The following is a 22,082-nucleotide window of genomic DNA, read 5'->3' on the forward strand; positions in this document are numbered from 1 at the left end:
TAAAACTTGGGGAGAGAGCGCCGTTTCTACACCTCGATGACCTGCCTTCAGTATTGGAGCAAGGTACTCCAAACCATCAACTGCGAGAAAGCCGAGGATTTTAATCAATATTTCATCGGGTATCTCGGGCATTTTTCCAGTTGCATGCGGCATTTTCACTAGATTTTTGTAAAACAATGTTTCGTATGTGTTGCAACTTGTGAAGGGTACTCTAAATAAAGGGAGAGTTGTAGTTGGGAGTTGCAGGTTTTTTAATAATTTATGGCAATGAACGGCGACATGCATAAGTGCGGTTTTTAAGCTTTATTTTTTTTTAAATCCGCGTTATGCTACCAATCAAGAAATATTCTGTATTTTTCGTATTTTTTTTTTTTTAAAAAAATTACTGTTGCGGTTTCCAAAACAATCAATTAACCCATGAACCACATATACTTTACCCAACTACCATTTACCCAACGGTTTAATAAATTCCGCACTGAACAAAGCAATAATTTATTTTTTTCTTTTTTATTTAATACTAATACAAGTTACAAATCAGCACATAATTCGACATAGAGAGAGGTCAAACTATAGCCTAAATACGTAGTAATCATTGTTCCGTACAAACCATGTGTGAATATATATAGAATGCTAACCAGAAACATATTTAGTTCACAATGTGACCAGATTTCGTAACTTAGTAATGATTACAAATACATCATATTAAACGTACTCATCAAGACACATCACATCCCTCTATTTAATTGTTAAACAACTCTTCTACGTCTTCGCATATACGACTTTTGCGGGTATCAGTTGTCACATCGCAGTTGCCAACTGGTGTCATGTCTGCCACTACGTTAAGCTGGGCGGGTAGTGAATAATCGAGATTTAGATAGTAGATTATGACACGTGTATACTAATAGGGGATATGGGGAATCATATATGGTTATAATGTAAATGGGCCTAAAATATTAACGGCCCATTAATATTCTCAAAACGACACTCCATCTATTTTGTTAGTGGATGTTTTAAAATCTTAATAATTAAATTAGTGGTTTGATGTCACCTCGCCATCTTGTCACGCAGTTATATCAAGTATCATTTATATCCATACCAAATACTTCCCCAACGATATCAACAAGTTCGTATTATAAAATAGTTTGCACGCACAATGTGCACATAATACTTTCACTACAAATATGACCAACCCAAATCTTCCTGACGATCTGTTGGCGCGAATAGCTAAACTAATGGCAGCAAAACACTGGTGGTACATGCAGTCACTCATACGTTCGGGAAATAGAGGCAAAACTATAGTTTACCGTCGCGACGTCTTGAAAGAGGCAAACATCTTCAACATGTGCAGTGACCCCGATGATATCATGTTTGGTGGTCGACACAGGAAGTTTTTTGAAAGGTGCCTTGATGCGGATAATCCAACGGCCATATATTATGAAGGCCTTCGTCTTGCAACAAAAGATGGGGACATTGAAGGGGCCGTAAATTTACTCCTGCGTAACGTACCAACACATGCCGACGCTACTCTTGCGTCTGCCATGTTGTGCATCTGTAAAGGGTCCGGAGTCCAGGCGGGTCATTTGCTTCAGCTGTTTTCTATAAAACACTACCCACTTGACTCCGAAGAGGTTGGAGATATGTGTGAAGAACTCATCACTGAGCTTATTCAATATGGAGCATCACACAATACAACTTATGGTGTGTTTTTTGACTACCCTGATGATGGGGAAATAACAACTCCTTCGTGCGCACTAAAATGTGCGCTCTCAATGAGGAAGAAAGACGTACTCAATATGGTGGGCCCTTACAAGCATCGTTGAAGGAAATGCACAATCTGGTGGTGCGCTCGCCGAATTAGTCAAATGCTTTGGTAGTTATAACGAAACATGTTTGCATTTCCTCGTTTCCGTGTACACCTTATCTCCTATCAATTCTAATTTTAATATTAAACGAAGTATTTTGGCAGCGATGCACCTTTGCATAATAAGGCAAGCTAATAAAGGTAACCACGAACTTTGTTAGATGTGATAACTGGCTATTAGTTCCATGAAAACTAATAGTTTATCGAATATCTTATTCTGTACATGGCTAAGACCTACATCAACAGTTACATGCCCGTGTAGGTTGAATTGAATTGTACCCTTTTATACTTAAAATTGAAACCACTATATTTAATATATAGTATAGGGAAATTAACAATGTGTTTGTATCTATTAGTAGTCGTATTTAATGCAATGACATGTTGCAATTTTTAATGCAATGGCCAACTGATTTGACGTCCATATAAGTCAATTTGAATCGATATGACTTGCATGGTTGTAGATGTCAAATATCAGTTATGTAATTTTACTTATATACGTACACGAGTACCAAAGAACCAACAGAGCTTGTTGGATACTTTTGGCGTGGCTAATAAACAGAATTAAATCATTACATTTTTGTATAAATATATTCCTATACAATCAGTACATTTTACTGTTAAATACCATCGAGTTAATTACATGTTATAGTAAAAATAAAATTACCACTGTTCTCACTATATATAGATGTGTGTACGTAAGACGATGTTTTATTCCCTACACACAGCAAATACCATCCACAGCCCATATCGTCTCCAACCAAAAAAAAAAAAAATAAAAAAAACAATGAACACTCCTCCGAACGAGATATTCCTGGCCATCAAGCTGCCAAACCCTACAAGCCTCCTTGTCAATTTTATACCCGTATCTGTCACTCCTATCCCCGCCTTGGTCGAGGCGCTGAACACTGTCGACCTCCAACCTGTTCAACTTTGTCCGTTCATCACGTGGCCACAGTTCATCACTATGGAGTCTAAGTTCAGGCCCTACTTTGAGCTTATCCTCTACAGGGGCCACAGCGTAGGGAACTATCTTGAGGACGTCAGGCTAGCTTCAAACTCCCCCACCTTTGCTGAAGGTATGGCAAAGCTACGCTATTTTGCACCAACGGATCCGTATGCGAATTTCGCTTATGTGCTGTTCGCAACGTTTACCGGCCAAGTGATGGAGGCCGAGGCGTTTGGCAATATTTTCTGGTTCATGGTCCCTCACATGAACACCGCCGTTGAAGTCGCTGGCCTGGTTATGTTCCATGTTGCAAACCTCCATCTCCGTGGTCCCCTTTTTGAAGTGAGATCGTCGCCTTCTCTCCTCCACCACCGTAGGTGTACTTGCAGTAGCTACCTCACCGGGTGTAAGTCCTGTTTTTTCTACTGGTATGCACAGGAGTTGCGCTCGTTCTTTTAAGATCCTCTTTTCATGTTTTTATTTTTTTGCGGCTTAACCTTACTGACGACGTTTTCAACTTGGTTAATGTACAAATATTATGTACTTGATGGTTGTTTTTTTCTTTTTGGAACCTCGAACCGTTATCTGGTGTATGCCGGAGTTTATTTTATAATCAACGTATGTATTTTATTTAGTATTATCCCGCCATCGTACACGGTGCCACACCTATGTATTTGTGTACGTACAACGTAACAGGGCATCATACATAAATACATAGTTGTACACGGTTCCAAACCAGTTCTATTGTGTGTGACGTGTACGTACACATGGACTAGTCCCGTTCATATCGTTCTGTTTTATTTAATAACATACCCTACAAATTATCGATGTACGTACCACCGCTCATATAATTTCACATGTACGTACCAGACGTATACAACAGCACATTAAAACAAAAAAAATAAACTTTAAAGAGCAGCCATTGGAGATTATAGAACTAAAGGATTTCACATATAGATTTCGCCAACCACCAAAGTCCACAATTAGTACACAAGATGTCGTAATCTCGAAAGTTTATAGAGAAGAAACCGGATTGGATACAACAAATGGCGGCACAGTCCGGGTTAGGGATGAGGTGAGTAGATGGATAGAGGAATGTATCCTTGTACGTGTTTTGAAGTGCCACCTGGTATGTAAACAACAGGCGAAACAGAGACTTGCCTACAAATCTGACCCCATGCGATTTGAGAGGAAAGTGATGTGCAACAAATAAGTGAAGAAAATGAACTGCCATCTGTTCGCTTCCATATAACATAGAAAAGATACCACATGCCAGTGTTGCCTCAGCGTCTGCGGGAACGTTACGAGATAGAACAGAAATGCCTCGCTTGATGTCTCTCTCCTCCGCAACAATCCGGAGGCCCTCGTAGTAGATTGCAACTTCGTTTCCAGCTTTGAAGCATTTTTTGAATATACGCCTATGAATCCCTTTATCTTGAGGGCCACCATTTGGGTCGTCTGACGTTTGGATCAATAACGGATGCCAACAGATGTTGTAGATGTTTGCATCCTTTAGAACATAGGGGTCGAGCACCGTCTTCAGTCCTCGCCGACCCGACTTTAAAATTGGAGCAAGGTGCGACAGCCCATCTACTGCGAGAAGCCTAAAGATTTCGAGTAAAATATCATCAGGGAGATATGGGAGCTTATTGTGTGCTTTCGCCATTTTTTTCTTTTTTTTGAGATTTCGTTATCGGAGCTATTATATATGCTTCAACAATAAAGGAGGTAGGTTGTCAAATTTGTATATATACTGTACAATATAATTACTCTGCGTGTCCTTTTAGCACAATGCATAATGAAGAATAAGTTACACATAGTAATTAGTTGGGAAAAGGTGTACGTAATGCTTACGCAAAATCATACTGGTTCAGACGATAAAGGTTTTTCTCTCGTCGTCTCGGTAACCAAAAATATATACTGTACTCGTTGGGCAAAGTTTATAATTATTACTTGCTTAAAAAGTGATCAGTAAACACTACGATGAGATAATAGTCATTTGAAAATATAAGTAAAGAATGACTTTCCACAAAAGAAGATGTCAAATCCCTGCATGTACTTGTCGCATTTAATGCTATAGCTATTGGCTGTTCCGGACGTCAAATTGGAAAGTTGTGTAGTTCGTATATAATTTGACTCAAATCCGGTTTGTAGAAAAAGACACGTTTCCGTACTAGCATATTTTACAAATAAATTTACACGAGTTCTCTAACTTTATATAAATCAAATATGTGGCTGTTCAAGTGCAGATCAAGGGCGAAAAGCATCAAGTCCTGTCATCACTTTATAAGTTACCATTCAAGATAGATATTATTTTTAACTGCAGTTTATTTGTCTTTTTTGTGGTTAATGCATGAGAAATACATGCATAAATTGTTTACCTTTTTATTATGCTCTTCACCCTTAATCTAGACCTGAACAGCTAAATATTTGATCTACCTTTACTCTGCTTGTAAATCTGAAACCGCTAATAACCGAATATTATTTAAAACAAGCCCGAGTAAACCATCTCTTAAAGTGTTTATCACAATTATGGTACAGGGTTTCGAATTGAGGGAAACATAATTTTGGTCTATCGATGCTTGTTAATATTTATGAGTTTAATGGTTAAGGTGTGGGCTTAGCGATATCCTCTTTCATTTTGGTCGGGATCTCGTTATTAATTTATGATTCCCGGTTATTTGTTAGTTTTGTAAATATACAAACTATACATATGTACGTATACTACATTGGGAACGTACGTACATTTAGGGTCTTATTAAACGGACACCATGGAAAGTTGAAAGGCCGCGCCGTTTCGAGATTTTGCTCTCCGTAAATATTTAAATTGCTCTCAACCTTCGTCAATTCCTAACACAGTTTAAAGTAAGAGATATCCAAAATCTGAGATCACCATGAGCTTCAGAACCGATCGTATTGCTGAACTGGACCGCGAGAGAAGGAATTGGTGTTGGTGTATCCACGCCAAGGTGTTGAACGCTTGGTCGATTCACGAATGCTTTCTAAAACAAGTTCTCCTCCTTGTGGACGAAGAGGTTAGTTGAACAAGTCTTTCTTATTTCGCTAAATCCAACAGTTTTTGATGTATAACAATTTATCTGTTATGAAGGGTTCCACAATCGAAGTGGCGTTTCTACAGGGTGAATACCCAAATATCCCGCCAAACCCTGAAATCGGTTCCTGGTACGATATTCGGGAGTTTAAATTAATCAATCCAACTCTGAAGGAGAGGAATACTCATCACCCATACCAAATCAAGTTTACGCATGAGTCAACCATGGATGTGATCCAACCTTTGAATCACAAAAATTACTTCCGCTTCAAGGATATCGATGATATAACTCGTGGCAGAGTTACTCATCCCGTTTCTTTCAGTATGTTTTATCTATAATTTCTTTAATATGTATATATTAATGTCCGTGGAATTATGAACTTGCGATGGTTGCTGAGATTCATTTAGTGGTCGTTTGGTCAGTTGAGGACGTTACTTTTAAGTGTAATTTAAGCAAAAGTACAAAATAAACGTTACATCCCCATTTTATTTTCCCCCCGTTAGATGTTTGTGGGAGCATCGTAAATGTGGACGTCATAAGAAGACGTTATGATGGCAGGTGTATTGAAGTTGTCTTCACTCTCCTGAATGGCAGGTTAAGGACCTATTATGCTATAGACATAGTAATATATATATATATATATATATATTTGAACTTCATAGGTTTAAATTTGAAAGCAACTGTGCGTTAATGCAGGAATGAAAGTGTCAAATGTCGTCTCACAGACTTCTATGCCCATCAATTCCTCTCTGATTGGGAATTAAAGGGATGTCATGTTCTCCACAAATCCGAGCCAGTGTTTTGTGTCTTCCGGTTCTTTAAGGTTGGGAGTTATGAAGGTACGTCAGATGAAATTGATATTATGATAGAAGCAAGTACATGTAATTTATCTATCAACTCAATTACGTAAATGTGTGTAGGCGTACCATGTCTTGTACACACCGAAGCGTCTTCTAAATTCTTCATTCGAGCAGATTTCGAAGGACTTCGACATCACAAGGAGATGTAAGTTGATATTATATTAATACTTGGTATGAAAGCGTATGTGTTCTTATCTGTTCACAGTCTCACATGTACATTTAATTTTTTAAACTTATAGAAGTGAGTTTGCTGCACAACACCACATTAACAATGTGATGGGACACGATGGGACAACAATTGAAACAATTGCCCAGGAAGGAGAAAGCTCCGGAACCCATACAGAATCTGCACAGACGTTCGTCAGACTGTCCGCGGAATGAGGAAAAACTGACGAGAAATAGAAATCAAAATGTTGTTTTCTATTTCAAATATTGGTTTATTTTCGTGAGAATATGTACAATGGTTTTATTGTTAAAACGTACTCTATCCTTTTTATTTTATATTCTAATAATTATTGAAATTGAGATAGAAAATAATATGTAGAATTTTGAATATTAAAATTGTTATTATTAGTAGCTATTTCACAAAAATATTAGAAAATGTTCATTTGTTTTTGGACATTAAATAAAGTAAAAGAAATGACCGAATGCTTGTACTATCTCCTAATAATAAGTAGAATCTTTAATGTTGTATTGTCTTATCAGAAGGATAATTTATTCCCCACACCAGAGTTGATGTACGTTGGGAGTCATAATATATTGTGGTAGTCGTCTACGTACAGAAGCTTAAATAATCGTACAATCAATACAAGTGAATAGCAACCCTTTGGATTGATCTAGTTGAGAGGAAGTGATGATAATTACGTAACTGGATACACATCAAATAAACATAATGATGAGAAAACTATCATATCTAAGCAACAATAAATACGACTCTCTTCGAAGTTGTCACATCAGAGAACCTACAAATGTCATAGTCTAGGCTTAGGGTTAGCTGATGGTTGAGTTACAGCCGATATTTAACGAATTCGAATATAATGAATTTGAAATCCGATTATACGAAACTAACACGTGGTTCGCACTACTTATTTGTTTTAGTAATTCTAATCGAGTAGGCGTGCATGAGAGCTCATAAACCTAAAATGGGTTCCTTCGTAATTAAGTAGTTAACAATAGGGTAATTTAAAACAACGTCATATAGAAACTAGTATAAATTTCCAAGATTTTTGCCAAACTCCCCAACCACCTCTCACATCGTAGGTTTTATTAGTGGGCAGGCGGCAGTTTCCGTCTATTTGGTTCTGCACATACTGCACATATTGCTTTTAACTCCCACAAAATGACAACTTCTAGCCGTAAGAAGACTGATCTGCCAGACGAGATCTTGATAAAAATAGCCAAGCATCTCGTAGTTGATGGGTTCTGGCGAGCAGGCCCATTATTAAAGGCTGGTCGACAAGGAGTGGATACGGTGCTTGCCCGAGAAGTTCTGAAGGTTGCCAGCATCTACCAAATCTGTGAACATCCTTCTTCATTCCAAACGACAAGGAAGCCAAATGGTGAACTCCAGGAAGAAGGGATTCACAGGCGTATTTTCGAAAAATGCTTGGACGCAGGGAACAGAATAGCAATCTACAACGAGGGGCTACGGATCGTTGCCGAGGAGCAAGACATTGAGCGCGGTATCGCACTACTAAAAAACAACGTTCCCGAAGATGCCGAGTCCACTCTTGCATGTGGAATTTTCTCTATGTTATATGGGGACGAGCAGATGGCGGTTCGTTTTCTTCACCAATTTGATGCACATCACTATCAACTCCAATCAGAGGGAGTACGGCTTATCGGGGAAGATCTGTTCCAACGGTTGAGTATGTTTAAGACGGCGCGTAAAAACACTTACAAAGATTCTTTTGTATATCCCTCCAGTTCGTTGATCCCTTTCCCGGACTGTGCCATGAGTAGTTGTTTGAGATGGGGCAGGTTATCGACCAACACACGTTATTATGACATCATCTGTGTAAATTGCGGAGTGTGGTGGGTGGCCAAATCTATATGTGAAATCCTCTAGGTGTATCGTCGGTTCCCTTATGTGTTGCGTTTCACCTCGCCACGTATGTTTCATTAGATAATTAAATTACTATGTAATGAAGATGTTAATTAACGTGTATGCCAATATCTGTCGTTTTGGTCGTTTTGCTCCTTTTATTCCGAAAATGTGTACTAGATATCGTATTGCTCCTTATATTCCGAAAAAGGTCTAAAATGGCAATTCCCTAGCTTTGAACCATCCATATAGAAGACGTGTACTTAGTTTCACCGGGCAAACACACAAAACTATCAACAGTGCCGGCCCAACTAATTTTGCCCATTAACAAACAGTAGGAAAAAAAAAAGTTCCTACTACAACTTTACAAGGGCTCGAACTCGTGACACTGAAGGACAGTCAAGGCCAATCCTACCACTGTACCGCCGCACCTTTTTTGATATTGATTCCCCTAAAATCGGTAATAATCTGTAGCATAAAGCCCTTGATTTACGGGCTTTATTAAAGGACCGGCACTGTATCAAGCTTACGACGCTGTTCGTATCTAGTGGAAAACGACACAGCTTGGAAAAGTTCATGTTGTTTTAGAATACAAAAAACGGCACAAAACAGAATGTTCTATAAAAGCTAACCGAGTATAATCGATATCTTATAAAATTCAGGGAAATTAGGGTTCATTGAACTGATTTGGGGGAAACAGAGAGAGCCGCTGCCATAGATGTTGGATTAGATTTAGAGAGTTGGATATTCGGTTAATAGTTTAACGTTCCTCTTTTCTTTATTTTCCCTCCTTCAATTACGTTATCAGTTTCGTTCTTAATGTCTGCTTTGGCAAACACGAGTCCAGTCGAGTATGACGATGCGGACTATGGGATCCCGGCTGTTTGTTACTGTGGTGAAAGGCCAAACCTACAACCTTCTTTTACAAGGACAAACCCAGGGAGGCTCCACTACACTTGTAGAAATAGAGAGGTAAGTAACGTACAGTTTCCCCGAGGTTGATTAAAGATCAGATTTATTTGCATAACTTGAGGTTTACGTTTTAACAAACATTATAAGCAAAAAAATGTAGGATGGGGACTATCACATTTTTAAATGGTGGGATGAAGCTATGATGGAGGAACTGAAAACAGTGAAGGAAGATCTTCTAAAGTTAACTAGTTTGAATCAAATGCGTGAAGCGCTTCAGGGACAAAAAGAGGAGATTGCTAACATCTTAAATATGCACAAGGAAAATCAGATGGAGTTGGAAAGGATGAAGGCGTTGATTGCGTACAAGAGTGATGGATTAACTATGGAATTAAAACTGACCAATGTGTTTGTTGCGACTTTGGTTATACTAGTAACAATGACCTATTTGTTAAAGTAGTTTGGTCGTTTTATTAGTAGTACTTTGGGTTGTGGTTTAATTGTTTAACATCAAGTTATAAACGTTTTATTTGGTTTCCTCCCATTTTTTTATCGTCTAAAAAAAGACTGTTTGAAACCTTGTCGTGTTATTATTATCGACCAAACCCTTGAAATTAAACATAAACATAAACATTTGTACACGTTTTTACACATACGTCTAACATTAAAGGTTGGCACTATTAGGTAGATGCTTACCAAATAAAAAATATATAATTAACCATGCGTAATACACACAAACATTTTACATCAAATTATTCCTATCCACGTAAGATAGATTGTTGGGATGTAGGTAATGAAGATAATATAAAGAGTCCAGCAACGTGGTTTAGAAGTTTGGAATGTAAGCAACATTGACAAATGGAAACATAGGCTACGAATCGTCGCTAGTCCGCTCGTGCTGGTCGAAGTATTCCAACCGGAGTTTGAAATCTCTTACCTCAGGGAAGGGTGGTTCAAATATCACTTTAGAGACACCCGGTTGACTTACCACTTCCATCCCTCCTGCGGTGTGGAAAAATAAGGAAAAAGGGTAACCAAAATTAGTTTTATGCAGTAATCTTATATTTAAAAGGTGATTGAATTGTTTTAAATAAGTTTGGCTAATCAGTACCTCCATCCTTAAACTTGGGCCTCCAGAATCGCAAGACTACAACTGGTTTGCCTCCGCATAACCAAATATTGCGGACGTAATCATCGACCATCTCATCATAAGCCACACATTGCAAGTGATGACCCCTACACACAGAGACACCTTACGTTAATAGCCCGGTATATCTTTAAAGTGTGTGAAAGCTAATAATGGCAAAAACGACTCACTCATCATTCGTCAATGAAAACCGTATCAACCGGGTTCTCTCGGGAAAACGTGGAGCAGTTTGATCGTCCACCAATATTCTTCGTTCGACGTGAGTAACTTGCCCCATCGTGTCTATGGTGTCATGTCATTAGAATTATGGTACTGGATATGATATTAAAAACCGGAACAACACAATGCAACGTTACCTAAGCAGCAGTTCTGGGTCCAACGAGGCCATCGTTCGTAAATTTGGTCGAAGGGGACGTAATCGATGTAGTGATTGGTCGACAAGCAACGAATGTTGTCCACCACCGTGTCAGCAGTGAATTTGATCCGGTAGTTGGAAGCCACGACCTTCACAGCGGATGTGTCGTTAGTGACGACGAAATTAGAGAAGGTTTTCCACAAACCCTCCTCAATCCCCGCACAGAACTGGGGCAACAGGTCCTCGCTGATTGTTGCCTGCATCTTATCTCCCTACGGTGGGGGAAAAAAGTTCAACCATGATGTACATGTATCATTTAATATTAAGTGCATATAATATGATGATGAGACGAGTCACTTACGAAAACATCCGAAACAACCATTTCAAAGGTGACGATGTTCGCTTCTCTCTTTCTCCACTTGCGGATGATCTTAACAGAAACCTTCCAATCAGATCGCCACGTCTGGAGATCGGATAGCCTGTCGAAATGCACCATGACTTTGTTGCACTTATGTTTACTTTGTGATGTGATATTATGGTTTTTGAGAGACGAATACATAGTTCACTGGGTGTGTATTTGTCTTCTTATATAAGCAGCGAACAAACACAAATGGATTATCAATATTATGGCTTTTCAAACGTCGTGACTGCATTCCATACAGATTCATCGCATTTAGATATTTAACATGTGTAACTGCCGGTTAAGCGAAGACGAGACATCGCATGCACTACTTAATTATGACCCTATAGTCGACGTTATATATTGGCGGAAAATATATTGGTTCATTTAACAAACCAATTCAATGTAAAACTTTATAAAACATCAAGGAATACTGAATGATGGTTTAACTAGACGAATAAAGGCTGATATATAGTGTAAATGAACCAATAACGTTGAAGAACTGTATAATTTGAATAAAAATATTTAAAGAAAAGCTCAGCCATTGCACTGTTTATAAATAAAAAATTATTTAAAAATAGTTTAGTAGTAGAGGCAAAATCTTCGTTCTTAGTAATAGACGGAAAACTGAGGCCTCAGCTGCGACGGCGCATTCGGATGTCCGATAGGGTTGTTTTACAAGTAGATTTTTTGAATTAACGTGTTTAGATCTGGGATAAGTACTACAAAACGACACTCCATAGAAGTCGGCGACGGAACATTTAAGGAAGAAGAGATTACAGAGGTCGGGTGAAATCAGAGAAAGGCGACTTGTTTCGATCCCTCTTTCATCACCGGTGTTGAATCAGAAGGTAAGTGTTTCTCTTGGCTTCTTACTTTAAATTGGAAGAGAGATTGTACCCCCAAATTCTATATTAGGTTGGAAGAGTATATAGCAAATACATTTAAGAATCGCTTTGAGTAGCCCAGGATGTGAAATCGATGAATAGTAGTGTATCTGTGGCGGGCAGAGGATAAATAACCGTAATCGTCAACAGAATTAAACTTTGGTAGACATTGGTATTAGGGTTAATTGGTTTAGTGTACGTACATATTAATATGTACGTTACTTCATGGTGATAGGATGGATCCCGAGGCTGTAGAGATCGTTCCTCAATTGAGCTTGGATCTACCGAGGAGGTTATTTGCTCTTGACCATTACCCTCTCAAAACCAAGATAAATGCGTATTCAAAACCGGAATATCTTTCTACAATATCGAGGGTGATGAGTGGAACAAAAGAAATGGAAAACTTGTTAGAGTCTCCATTTGGGCAGCTTTTTCGTATCCCTGCTAACAAGATCTCATTCTCCGGTAAACTAGTTCATGGATTTGTTTGCCGTCAATTGGTGACAAAAAAGCGGCATGAGATGTGGATTGTGTTTGGTGGCAATCCAATCAAGTTTGGATTACAGGAATTTGCAGAGTTGACAGGTCTCGAATGTGGAAATTATCCAAAAAAGAGAGATGTGGAAAGAGCTACAAAAACGGATAAAGGATGTATGACTGTTTGGGAAGTTCTATTCGGGGAAAACATAGAACCAACGATCTTCGAGTTGGTCAAAAGGTTGGAGACTGAGGAAATGGAAACGTGGCAGAAACTAGCTTTAACGCTGATAATAATAGTTGATGGAGTTCTAACATGCGCCACGCAACCAGTAAAACCAGATCCGAAGACAGTGGAGATGACCAAGAATATTGATTTTTTTTTCAAATATCCATGGGGAAGGTTGTCATTTGAACGGACGCTGGAGACTATTACAGGATTTAAATGTCCAGCAGACGTAGACAGCTTAGTAAAAACTTTCAAGCAACAATCAGTTGCTGTTCATGGATTTCCTCTAGCACTCCAGCTGCTGGCTTTCCAATCTGTCCCAGCAATTGCAAGATTAGTACCATCTGACGTTAAAGATCAGGCGTTTAATCAAAGATCGATCCACAATCTGGCTAAACTGCGGCCAATCAAGATAGCAGACATCTTCGCATGCGAGGCTGCTAAAGAGGTATGTACTTGGTTGATATAATACGTTAACGACCTGAATCTATCAGTTTCGTCAAATGTATATATATTTGTAATCATATTATAGGTGGTTATTAGACGGATGGTTGGTAGTGGGGAGCATTGTGATAGTGGAGAATTGGAGTGGCGTGACGAAGAGGAAGACCATCAAGTTGACAACATTGAAAATCTTATTAAAGCTGGCCACAAATGGGATGAGGCAATATGGATGGGAGGTGATGATAGGTGTCCAAAACAGACACGTCCCGAAGAGAAAGGTATTAAAAACATTTATACATTACAAAGGGCTTCACTATAAAGATAATTTTTTTTTAAAATTAATGGTTAATTGGTGATATAGTTACAGTTGACTGTCGGAAGAGGAAAAGAGCAGACACCGCAACAATTGACAATAAGAAAGAGAAGAGCACGAGAACTGATGGGCGACCGGGGGGTACGCCCATTGTTGATGAACGTTTGGATGATGACCAATTTGAAAGGTATGCGGCGGAACTAAGCCGGTTCTACAGGAAACAAGAAGCACTGATGAAGGAAAATCAGGCAAACATGGAGATTTTCGTACGTACAGAGATCCGCAAGGAGATAAGAGCTGCACTATTGGAGGTTAAAAGAAACGAACATGGGGAACCTTCTTACGCTTCGCATACAGTTTCAGAGAAGAAGTATTCAAAAAAAAGAAGAGGGAAAACTATAAAGTTTCGAAGAATGAGTTCAGTAATAGTTATGAAAAAAAAGGGAGAGAAGGTCAGAAACAGGGGATGCGCTGACACTGCTAAGGTTGATATGACAAATAGCTTAAGGGTTGTAATTTTTTCACTACTTACATATATTAAATTATGTTGCTATTGTGGTGTGCACAGGGTGATCGGAATACTGATCGTTCGAAGGATGCCATAGATGGTCAACACTCTGTCAGTGGTGATTCTTTAGTTGGAGGCCAGGTAATGGACAACAAGATCCTCTTTAGAATGTGACTCAATCAACGTAATGGGGGTGTTTTTGCTTATGCACCTATCATATACGCTTTATATATTTGACCGTAGGATACAACCCGTACTCATATTAATGAGTGGGTAACCGATAATAACGACTGTGGCATGAACGAACCATCCCCGGACAATGGACTTAATGAGTGTCGCCAAGATTATGACGCGGGGGCCATTGCTGTCGAGCTATCACCAACTAAAACCGTATCCGATGTAAGTATTTGACACGGAATGGAGATTACAACACTATATTCATAATAAAGCATTGTCCACCTTTAATTGAACAGATATTGCTGCAGCTGAATACTAAAATGGAACCTGATATGCATTGTAACAAAATGGTAGGTCAGGAAGTAACCATAAAAGGGATAACCATCTGTGGGTCTCATATATATTCGGTTATTTGTTTACCTCCTCTAATCTACACGTGTGAAAAATTGAGCTTGTACCAAGTTCCTACTACGAACACGCGTCTTAAAAGTTTCATTATTTTGAATAGGAGGATGGGGAAGAACTGCATCAAGAAGGCGGGAAAGTCGAGTGGTTTAACAGTAACGGAGGGGACATAAGACGTCAGGAAGGCGAGTCAGATGAGGGTTGTAACAAAACCGAAATACCTGTAGAAAATGAAACTGCAGTTGACGGTCAACAAGAGGAAAGCGATGGCGAGGAGGGCTGTAATAAAACTGATGGACATGTACAAATAGAAACAACAGTTAACCTCCAATAGTGCAAAATTATTTTTTATTTCGAATATTTGCCATATTTATAGTGTCTACTTAGATGGTCCAGTGTACGTCACAACTAATCTATGTACGTGCATCTTATTAGGCCGGAGACCAAGCAATACCCAACGAACGCGATGTCGAAGAGGGCTGTAAAGAGACTAGAGGTCAACCAGATCAAAGTCCCGGGGAGGAATGTATTCCCGGTGACTCAGACAATTTAGTGCCGCAGTCGGTTATTATTGTGGATGAAACAGGACGCGCAGAAGAAGTGATAATGGAGATACGTGCGAGTCAACCATCCGAAGCCATAGTGATAAAAGCAGGGTCGGTTTCATACGACCCTATGGAAGATGTTGCTGATGGGAAATTCGCCAAATTCACCGAGATGATAAAACAAGATAATGTGTAAGTGTAGTATATATTACTCCGATGACATATTGATATGCTCATTCATTGATATAGGATTTTCATAATTACAAAATTTCGCAGGGTACACACCTTTTTCGGATTCCGCATGGCAGATATCCTATTCTTCTCTACTCTTATATCTTCCCAAAAATGGGTCCATAGTCAGGTACATATTTTAAACTTTAACTACACGATTTTGGGGTGTTCATGGTTTCTTGTTGGATTTAAATCCGACCGGTTTGCGTTTAACTGCATCTGCAACACATGGAGATGATTGCCCTAACGCTGTGGCACAAAAACGGAGAAGAAATGATAAAACAAAGGACCGTAATTTTGGACTCCGTTCTCTTTTACAAGTTGACAAGAAGGTTCCAAGCATTCAACAGGAGCACGGTGAAACGGAATTTCAGATGGGATAAAGTACTCATTGACATCGTCAATGGGGAAAGGATGCACCACGAACCAAGGTTGAAGTGGGTTACAGATGTCGACGTTATATATGCTCCAATGAACTGGAAATCTAAGCATTGGGTAGGAGTGGGCATAAATCTTATAAAGAGACATGTTTCCATTTACGATCCTTTGATGACCTCCTCCAGAGAAACTCTTGCAATGTCCCGGATCAAGCCGGTGTGTGAGATGATACCGTACCTACTTCAGAGGGTTATCGATGTCAATTACCCTCTCGATCCATTTACCGCTGAAAGGGTTAGCCAAGTAGGACAAAACTTGAGGACGGGAGATTGTGGACCTTTTACTATGAAGTTTTTAGAACTGTTGAGCATGGGAAAACCGATGACTGATTGCTTGAAGATCACCGACAACAATATTGACAATTTCCGAAAGAAGTTCGCGATGGACGTCTACGAAGCTGCTATTGGTCCGATAAATTAAGTAGCGAATAAACATTCTTCCTGGTTGTACTTATTACTTTCACGCAGGTGGTCCATATGATCCGTAACAGTCTGTTAGGATGATTATGGTTCGCTGAATTTGAATACAATTTAATCACATCACGCTCATCATATCATAGGATTGCCAGTAGGGACAAGTTAGTGTGCTCAAAATGGATAGAAACTAAGCACCAACCATGGACCTAAAAATCAAGTCTATAACGTTAGAAAATCGATTGTACGTACACTGATGAATATACGTACGTGTGTACACAGACCATAAATATACGTACGTGTGTAGACAGACCATAATAAGGCCGTTACTTAGTTGATGGTACGTACACATATGAATATACGTACGTGTGTACATAGACCATAATAAGGCCGTTACTTAGTTGATGGTACGATCACATATGAATATACGTACGTGTGTACACAGTCCATAATAAGGCCGTTACTTAGTTGATGGTACGTACACATATGAATATACGTACATGTGTACAGAGACCATAATAAGGCCGTTACTTAGCTGATGGTACGTACACATCTGATAAAGGCCTAACATATACTAATACTGGTTAGAAAGACGTCATAATGATACATATCTAGACCCTCCAATATACAAAAAAACACTACACCTGAAGAGGGTTTACAATCAACCGATAGGAGCTATGTGAGTGACCAGACCTCGGAAAATCTAAGAACGACATCCTCAAATCCCACATGTTACCAAAAAAATGACCAAACACGCATCTTCTATTAGCAACACGCGTAAAACCAATCTTCAATTTTGCAAAATCATACTGCTCCGGTAATGTACATGGAACCTCTTCAACTTTTTGATCCCGAGTTGAACTCAGCTTCCGGATAATCTACTGTCTCCGACGTAGCATCTAGTTGGAGAAAGCAGTCTCGGTCTGGGACCTCATCAAACACGTCTGCAGCAAGTTTCATCCTAATAGAAGGCATGGCCGCATCACATAGGCCTGTGTAATTTACTCCAAGAGCTATACACTCTAAGCACTTCAACGTGTACACACCACAGTCACCTTGTTGATAGTTCTGTGGGAGTGTTTTCACCCGGTAGTAACTAAATGCCGCCGCCCCGATATGCTCATCTTTGTACCTCCGGTTATATGCTTGTATCAAGCGTGGGATCATTTTTGCGAACGGTTTGCACTTCTTTTGTAGACTCTCGTCGGTTCTACCGCTGTTTATGCTATCGTAAACTCTTAGCCTCCACTGGACTAAGTCAGCTTCGATGGCTACCCAATGGTTGTTATCGAGGTTGTATGGGAAGAGCAGGGTGTCTACATCGTCAACCCACACCTTGTTTGTCATTCCGTATTTTGGCAGCCTTCCCACGTACGTCTCAAAATAACCTTCTCCAAAAACCCATTGATTAGAGGCTTCCATTTTAGGGAATTCTAATGCCCACATACTAACAAACAAAGGATCGAGAAAAGCAATACGATCTGTTTTATATGGGGATGGCGTTTGCGTCCCCCTAATACGGAACATATGCATACATGTAACCATGTGCTGCAACACGAGTGACATCTATCAGGCATTAGTATACCATAGTTAACTGCGTCAAATGTTATGCTACGAAGCTTACCGCATCCCATAACCAGCCGAATGTTGTAGTTGGCCACAATTGTTTAGGGGTCAGGAGGCGAAAATAAAATTCGGCATTTCCAGTGCAAGGTACTTTAGCCCTGAATACCAAAATTAACAAATCAGTTATAGATCGTAGTCCTCAAATCCGAATATAGACACTAATTATATACAACTCTAAATGAAGACTTACAAATCATCAGTTAGGAAGGACATCAGCTTTGCAATTTTCTCAGGACTTGCCTCACTAAAAGGATCGTACACTGCGGGAGATAGGACTACAATGTGGCTTTCACGTCGGGTCATTAATGCAGCTCGCATTGATTCGTCATTAGGGTTTAACCCTATGTTGGTGCCCACTGGATCTACTAATAGAAGATCAAGCTCTCTTGATGGAGGAAACACCTTTTGTAACAAATATGCAAAATACATGGCTTTCTCCTTATCTTTCACTGTATGAGACGATGCAGGACTGCTGGTCCCCTTGGTTAAATCCACAACAGATTCGTACTTTCGATCCGACGAGCCAGGGTTACCACCACTTACCGGATGGATAACATTAATAGGAACGGGTTGAGCACCTGCTCCATCAACTTTGTCATTATACTTTGCTCTTTTATCGCCTTCCTCTGTTTCCCAACTCTGTACTCTTTTGACACGATGTACACTGTCTACCATCTGCTTTGGAATTCGCTCTACACTGTCCTCTGGTTCGATTTTAATACTCCCAGACCACATGACCTTATCCTTAATGGCTAACGGATTCCTAACACAACTAGCAACTTTATAACCATCCTTGTTCGAATGCTTTATCTGATATAGCCATGACTTGAAACAAAAGACATGTATTTGACGTTATATACAAGACATTTGAAATATAATATGACGCTGTTAAACTAGAGACAAAGTATACAAATTGCTAAATTGTGTGTATGAAAAAAATCATATATCAAAATAATTACAAAATTATACAACTTCACAAAACTGAAATTGATATTGTTTCCTCGAATAGATAAATACAAAGACTTCATACTGAACAATAGATATATAATAACAGTTTTATCAATACCGTACGCAGATCATACCTCCTCTATTTTTTGTTCGTCATTTCTTAATGTAAGAGGTCCTTGCGTATGCGCTCCTCCATCCGTTGTGTTGATAACAACTTTCTTCAATAGTTGAACGTCACTCTCAAAGTTACCCATCCTACTCTCCATACCTTGAAGTTTGAACACAACTTCCACTATTGCTCTAGAAAACGATATCTGAATATTATCCATTTTCGCCCCTAGTGTTTCAACCATAGTAAATAACCTTCCACTACCATCTTCACCCTGCACAACTGAATGCTTATCTCCAGACGCCTTCTCTGCTGAACATTTGTCCCCAACACTTTCTTTCTGCTCCTTCGAATTATTGGGGACACGGATGCTGGTTGGGGCTGTTTCAAGGAAATCATCGTCACTTACCCCTGCAACATGTTGCCTCCTCTACCTCTTCTTCGTATGTTCCCCCTTCCTTTTTTTTACACAATCCCATTCTCTTTCATCCACTTCGCCATTGATCACGTCTAACAGCAGATTATCCAGTTTCTTCTTCAAACCTTCTCCTACACCATACACACAATACTGTCCTGGCCAATCTGGATATATGAACTCCAAAGGTTTAGGTACTAAATGCTTCACCTGAAGCTGCATTTCAGATACCATAACTTTTAATAATCTATCACAAAGAAAAAATGCAGACAAATAATGTATACGTAAATTGAAGGCATACCTCCCCATTATTAAGGAGTTTGCTCCCGGATATGAAGGCTTCGATATCCTTCCTTGGCCTCCCTCCTCTCCACCTTAACAGAGGCAAATCTACACCTTCTCTTACATTCCCGTAGCTAGCCCCCAGCACCTTCACGCTCTCAAATGCCCATATCAGCAATACATGGACACATCCATGGAGGGTATAAGCATTGTTAGGTAACCCAAGGACTTTGATGAAATCAACTAAACTCTTGAATCCAACCCTACCCCATTGAAAACTCTCAAATGCTTCTTCATTCAACGCCCTTTTAGCGTATTCCAGAGAAATCTGATTGTTCCTTGATAAACCAAGCACTCCAACATGAACAAGATACAACCGAGCTATCTGCGTCTTCATTTCATCAGACCACCCACGGCAGCTTCTCAAACCCTCAACTAGCTCCTCCCAGTTGGGTCCATTAAAAGCTTTCACCTTTAAAGCCGCCCATAAAGGTGTATGATCGACTTCAAACTCTGTTTCATCAATCTTCTCACAATTCAAACCACTAATTTCTTCATATTCATATAGAGAGAACCTCAGCGGCTTTCCTCCAACCAAAAACCATACCTCCGAAGGAATGTTTATTGCCAATTGATTGGACAATAGATAATGGATGGTCTTCCCACAAAACAGGTAGTCAGATTCGGCTAGATTCAATAGAACTCCCAACTGCGAATTCTTTCTTATTTTGTCATACACCTCATCACCAACAAAGCCTTTCAAACCACCAAGATTGGACAAACTACAATCGTGGTGCATGCTTCTCATCGGCAGTGGAAAATTACCAACCCCATACAACCTACTTGGATACCTCTTGCTTGACCCCATATCTACGACAGAAGCTTTAGTTTAGTTATTAATTCAATATCACAAAACATTTGTTGCTTAGATTAGCAACGAAGCAACATGAAGTCACACAAATATCTTCCGAAAAACAGAGCTCAACAACATACAGAAAACTAACATACAATATACAAGGCCTACTATGTAATACTCGGGTATAAGAAAACAGTAAGCAATAGAGACTAAACCACGATATAGAAATTTACCTCTGACCAAATCGCTTTATTTCCCTCCTCCTCTACTTCAAACCACCTCGCCGTCAACTCGCCGTCAGTGGTCCTCCAGCCAAACGTCCTCCACACAGATTCTTTTCACGCCGCAAGCTATCTAAAAATAGCTGATCTCAACCCAACAATCGTAAGACAAACAACACAAAGATTCAAGGGATCGACTTAGGTTTATGATCTTTTTATTTTCCCCTTTTAAGATCTTCGTTTTAAAAGAGAATAGCATAAATCGTAATAAAACACACAACTCAGATATAGAAGTAATTTGCAAACTTTTATGTGTTATTCTAGTAAGGCAGAAATCTCAACATGTTAGTCTAGTAATAAACCTACTTTTATGCAATATTCTAGGTAATTTCCCTATGTTTTAACTGTAAATTAGCAGGAAGCTTGATTTATCAGGTTTTCAAATTTAAAAGTTTTATTTGATTTATTTTAACAATTAAATTTTTTAAAGGTTTGTATTTAAAATTTATAGCATGTTTTAAAATATTATAAATACCTCCATAAAAAATTAAAATATTATAACTATTTAAACTCTATAAAAAGTTAAAGTATCATTAATATTTAACTCTAAAAAAATGTTACAAATATTTAAACTGCATTTAAAGTTTAAAATATTTAAAATATTTAATCTCTATTAAAATTTTAAAAGTTTAAGAATGACTAAATATTATATATCAAATTTTTTTAATATGTTGAAAATATCTTACTTATCTTCGTTTGCTTTATATCTCTTATAAGCTGTAAAACATTTTTTTTGTGTATGACTTTACAGATGATTTGATATTCTTGCAGTAAAATTTTTATTTTAAGTATAAGAAAGAAGGATTGACGTCGCAAGACCTTGATTTGATGTTATTTGAATTTAAAGAAGAAGGATCGATGAAAAGTTGTTTTAATTAACTATACATGTGTTCATATTACTTTCTCTGCAAGTAAGGATTTTG

The 22,082-nt window shown here is 38.8% G+C and overlaps 2 protein-coding genes across 2 annotated transcripts; one reads left to right on the forward strand and one right to left on the reverse strand.

Moving 5' to 3' along the window:
- Window positions 1-10,544: 10,544 nt before the first annotated feature.
- LOC147918884 (uncharacterized) lies at window positions 10,545-11,671 on the reverse strand. The gene is made up of 5 exons (XM_087503760.1): window positions 11,537-11,671; window positions 11,177-11,447; window positions 10,991-11,102; window positions 10,785-10,909; window positions 10,545-10,675 (listed from the first exon to the last, which is right to left on the reverse strand). The coding sequence occupies exons 1-5, from the start codon at window positions 11,669-11,671 to the stop codon at window positions 10,545-10,547; spliced, it is 774 nt and encodes a 257-aa protein (XP_087359886.1).
- Window positions 11,672-12,698: 1,027 nt separating this feature from the next.
- LOC147918885 (uncharacterized) lies at window positions 12,699-13,637 on the forward strand. Its single transcript, XM_087503761.1, has one exon. The coding sequence runs from the start codon at window positions 12,699-12,701 to the stop codon at window positions 13,635-13,637; it is 939 nt and encodes a 312-aa protein (XP_087359887.1).
- The last annotated feature ends 8,445 nt before the right edge of the window (window positions 13,638-22,082 follow it).

Source organism: Camelina sativa, chromosome 20, assembly GCF_030686135.1.
Source record: "Camelina sativa cultivar CO46 ecotype springtype chromosome 20, ASM3068613v1".
NCBI lineage: Eukaryota > Viridiplantae > Streptophyta > Magnoliopsida > Brassicales > Brassicaceae > Camelina > Camelina sativa.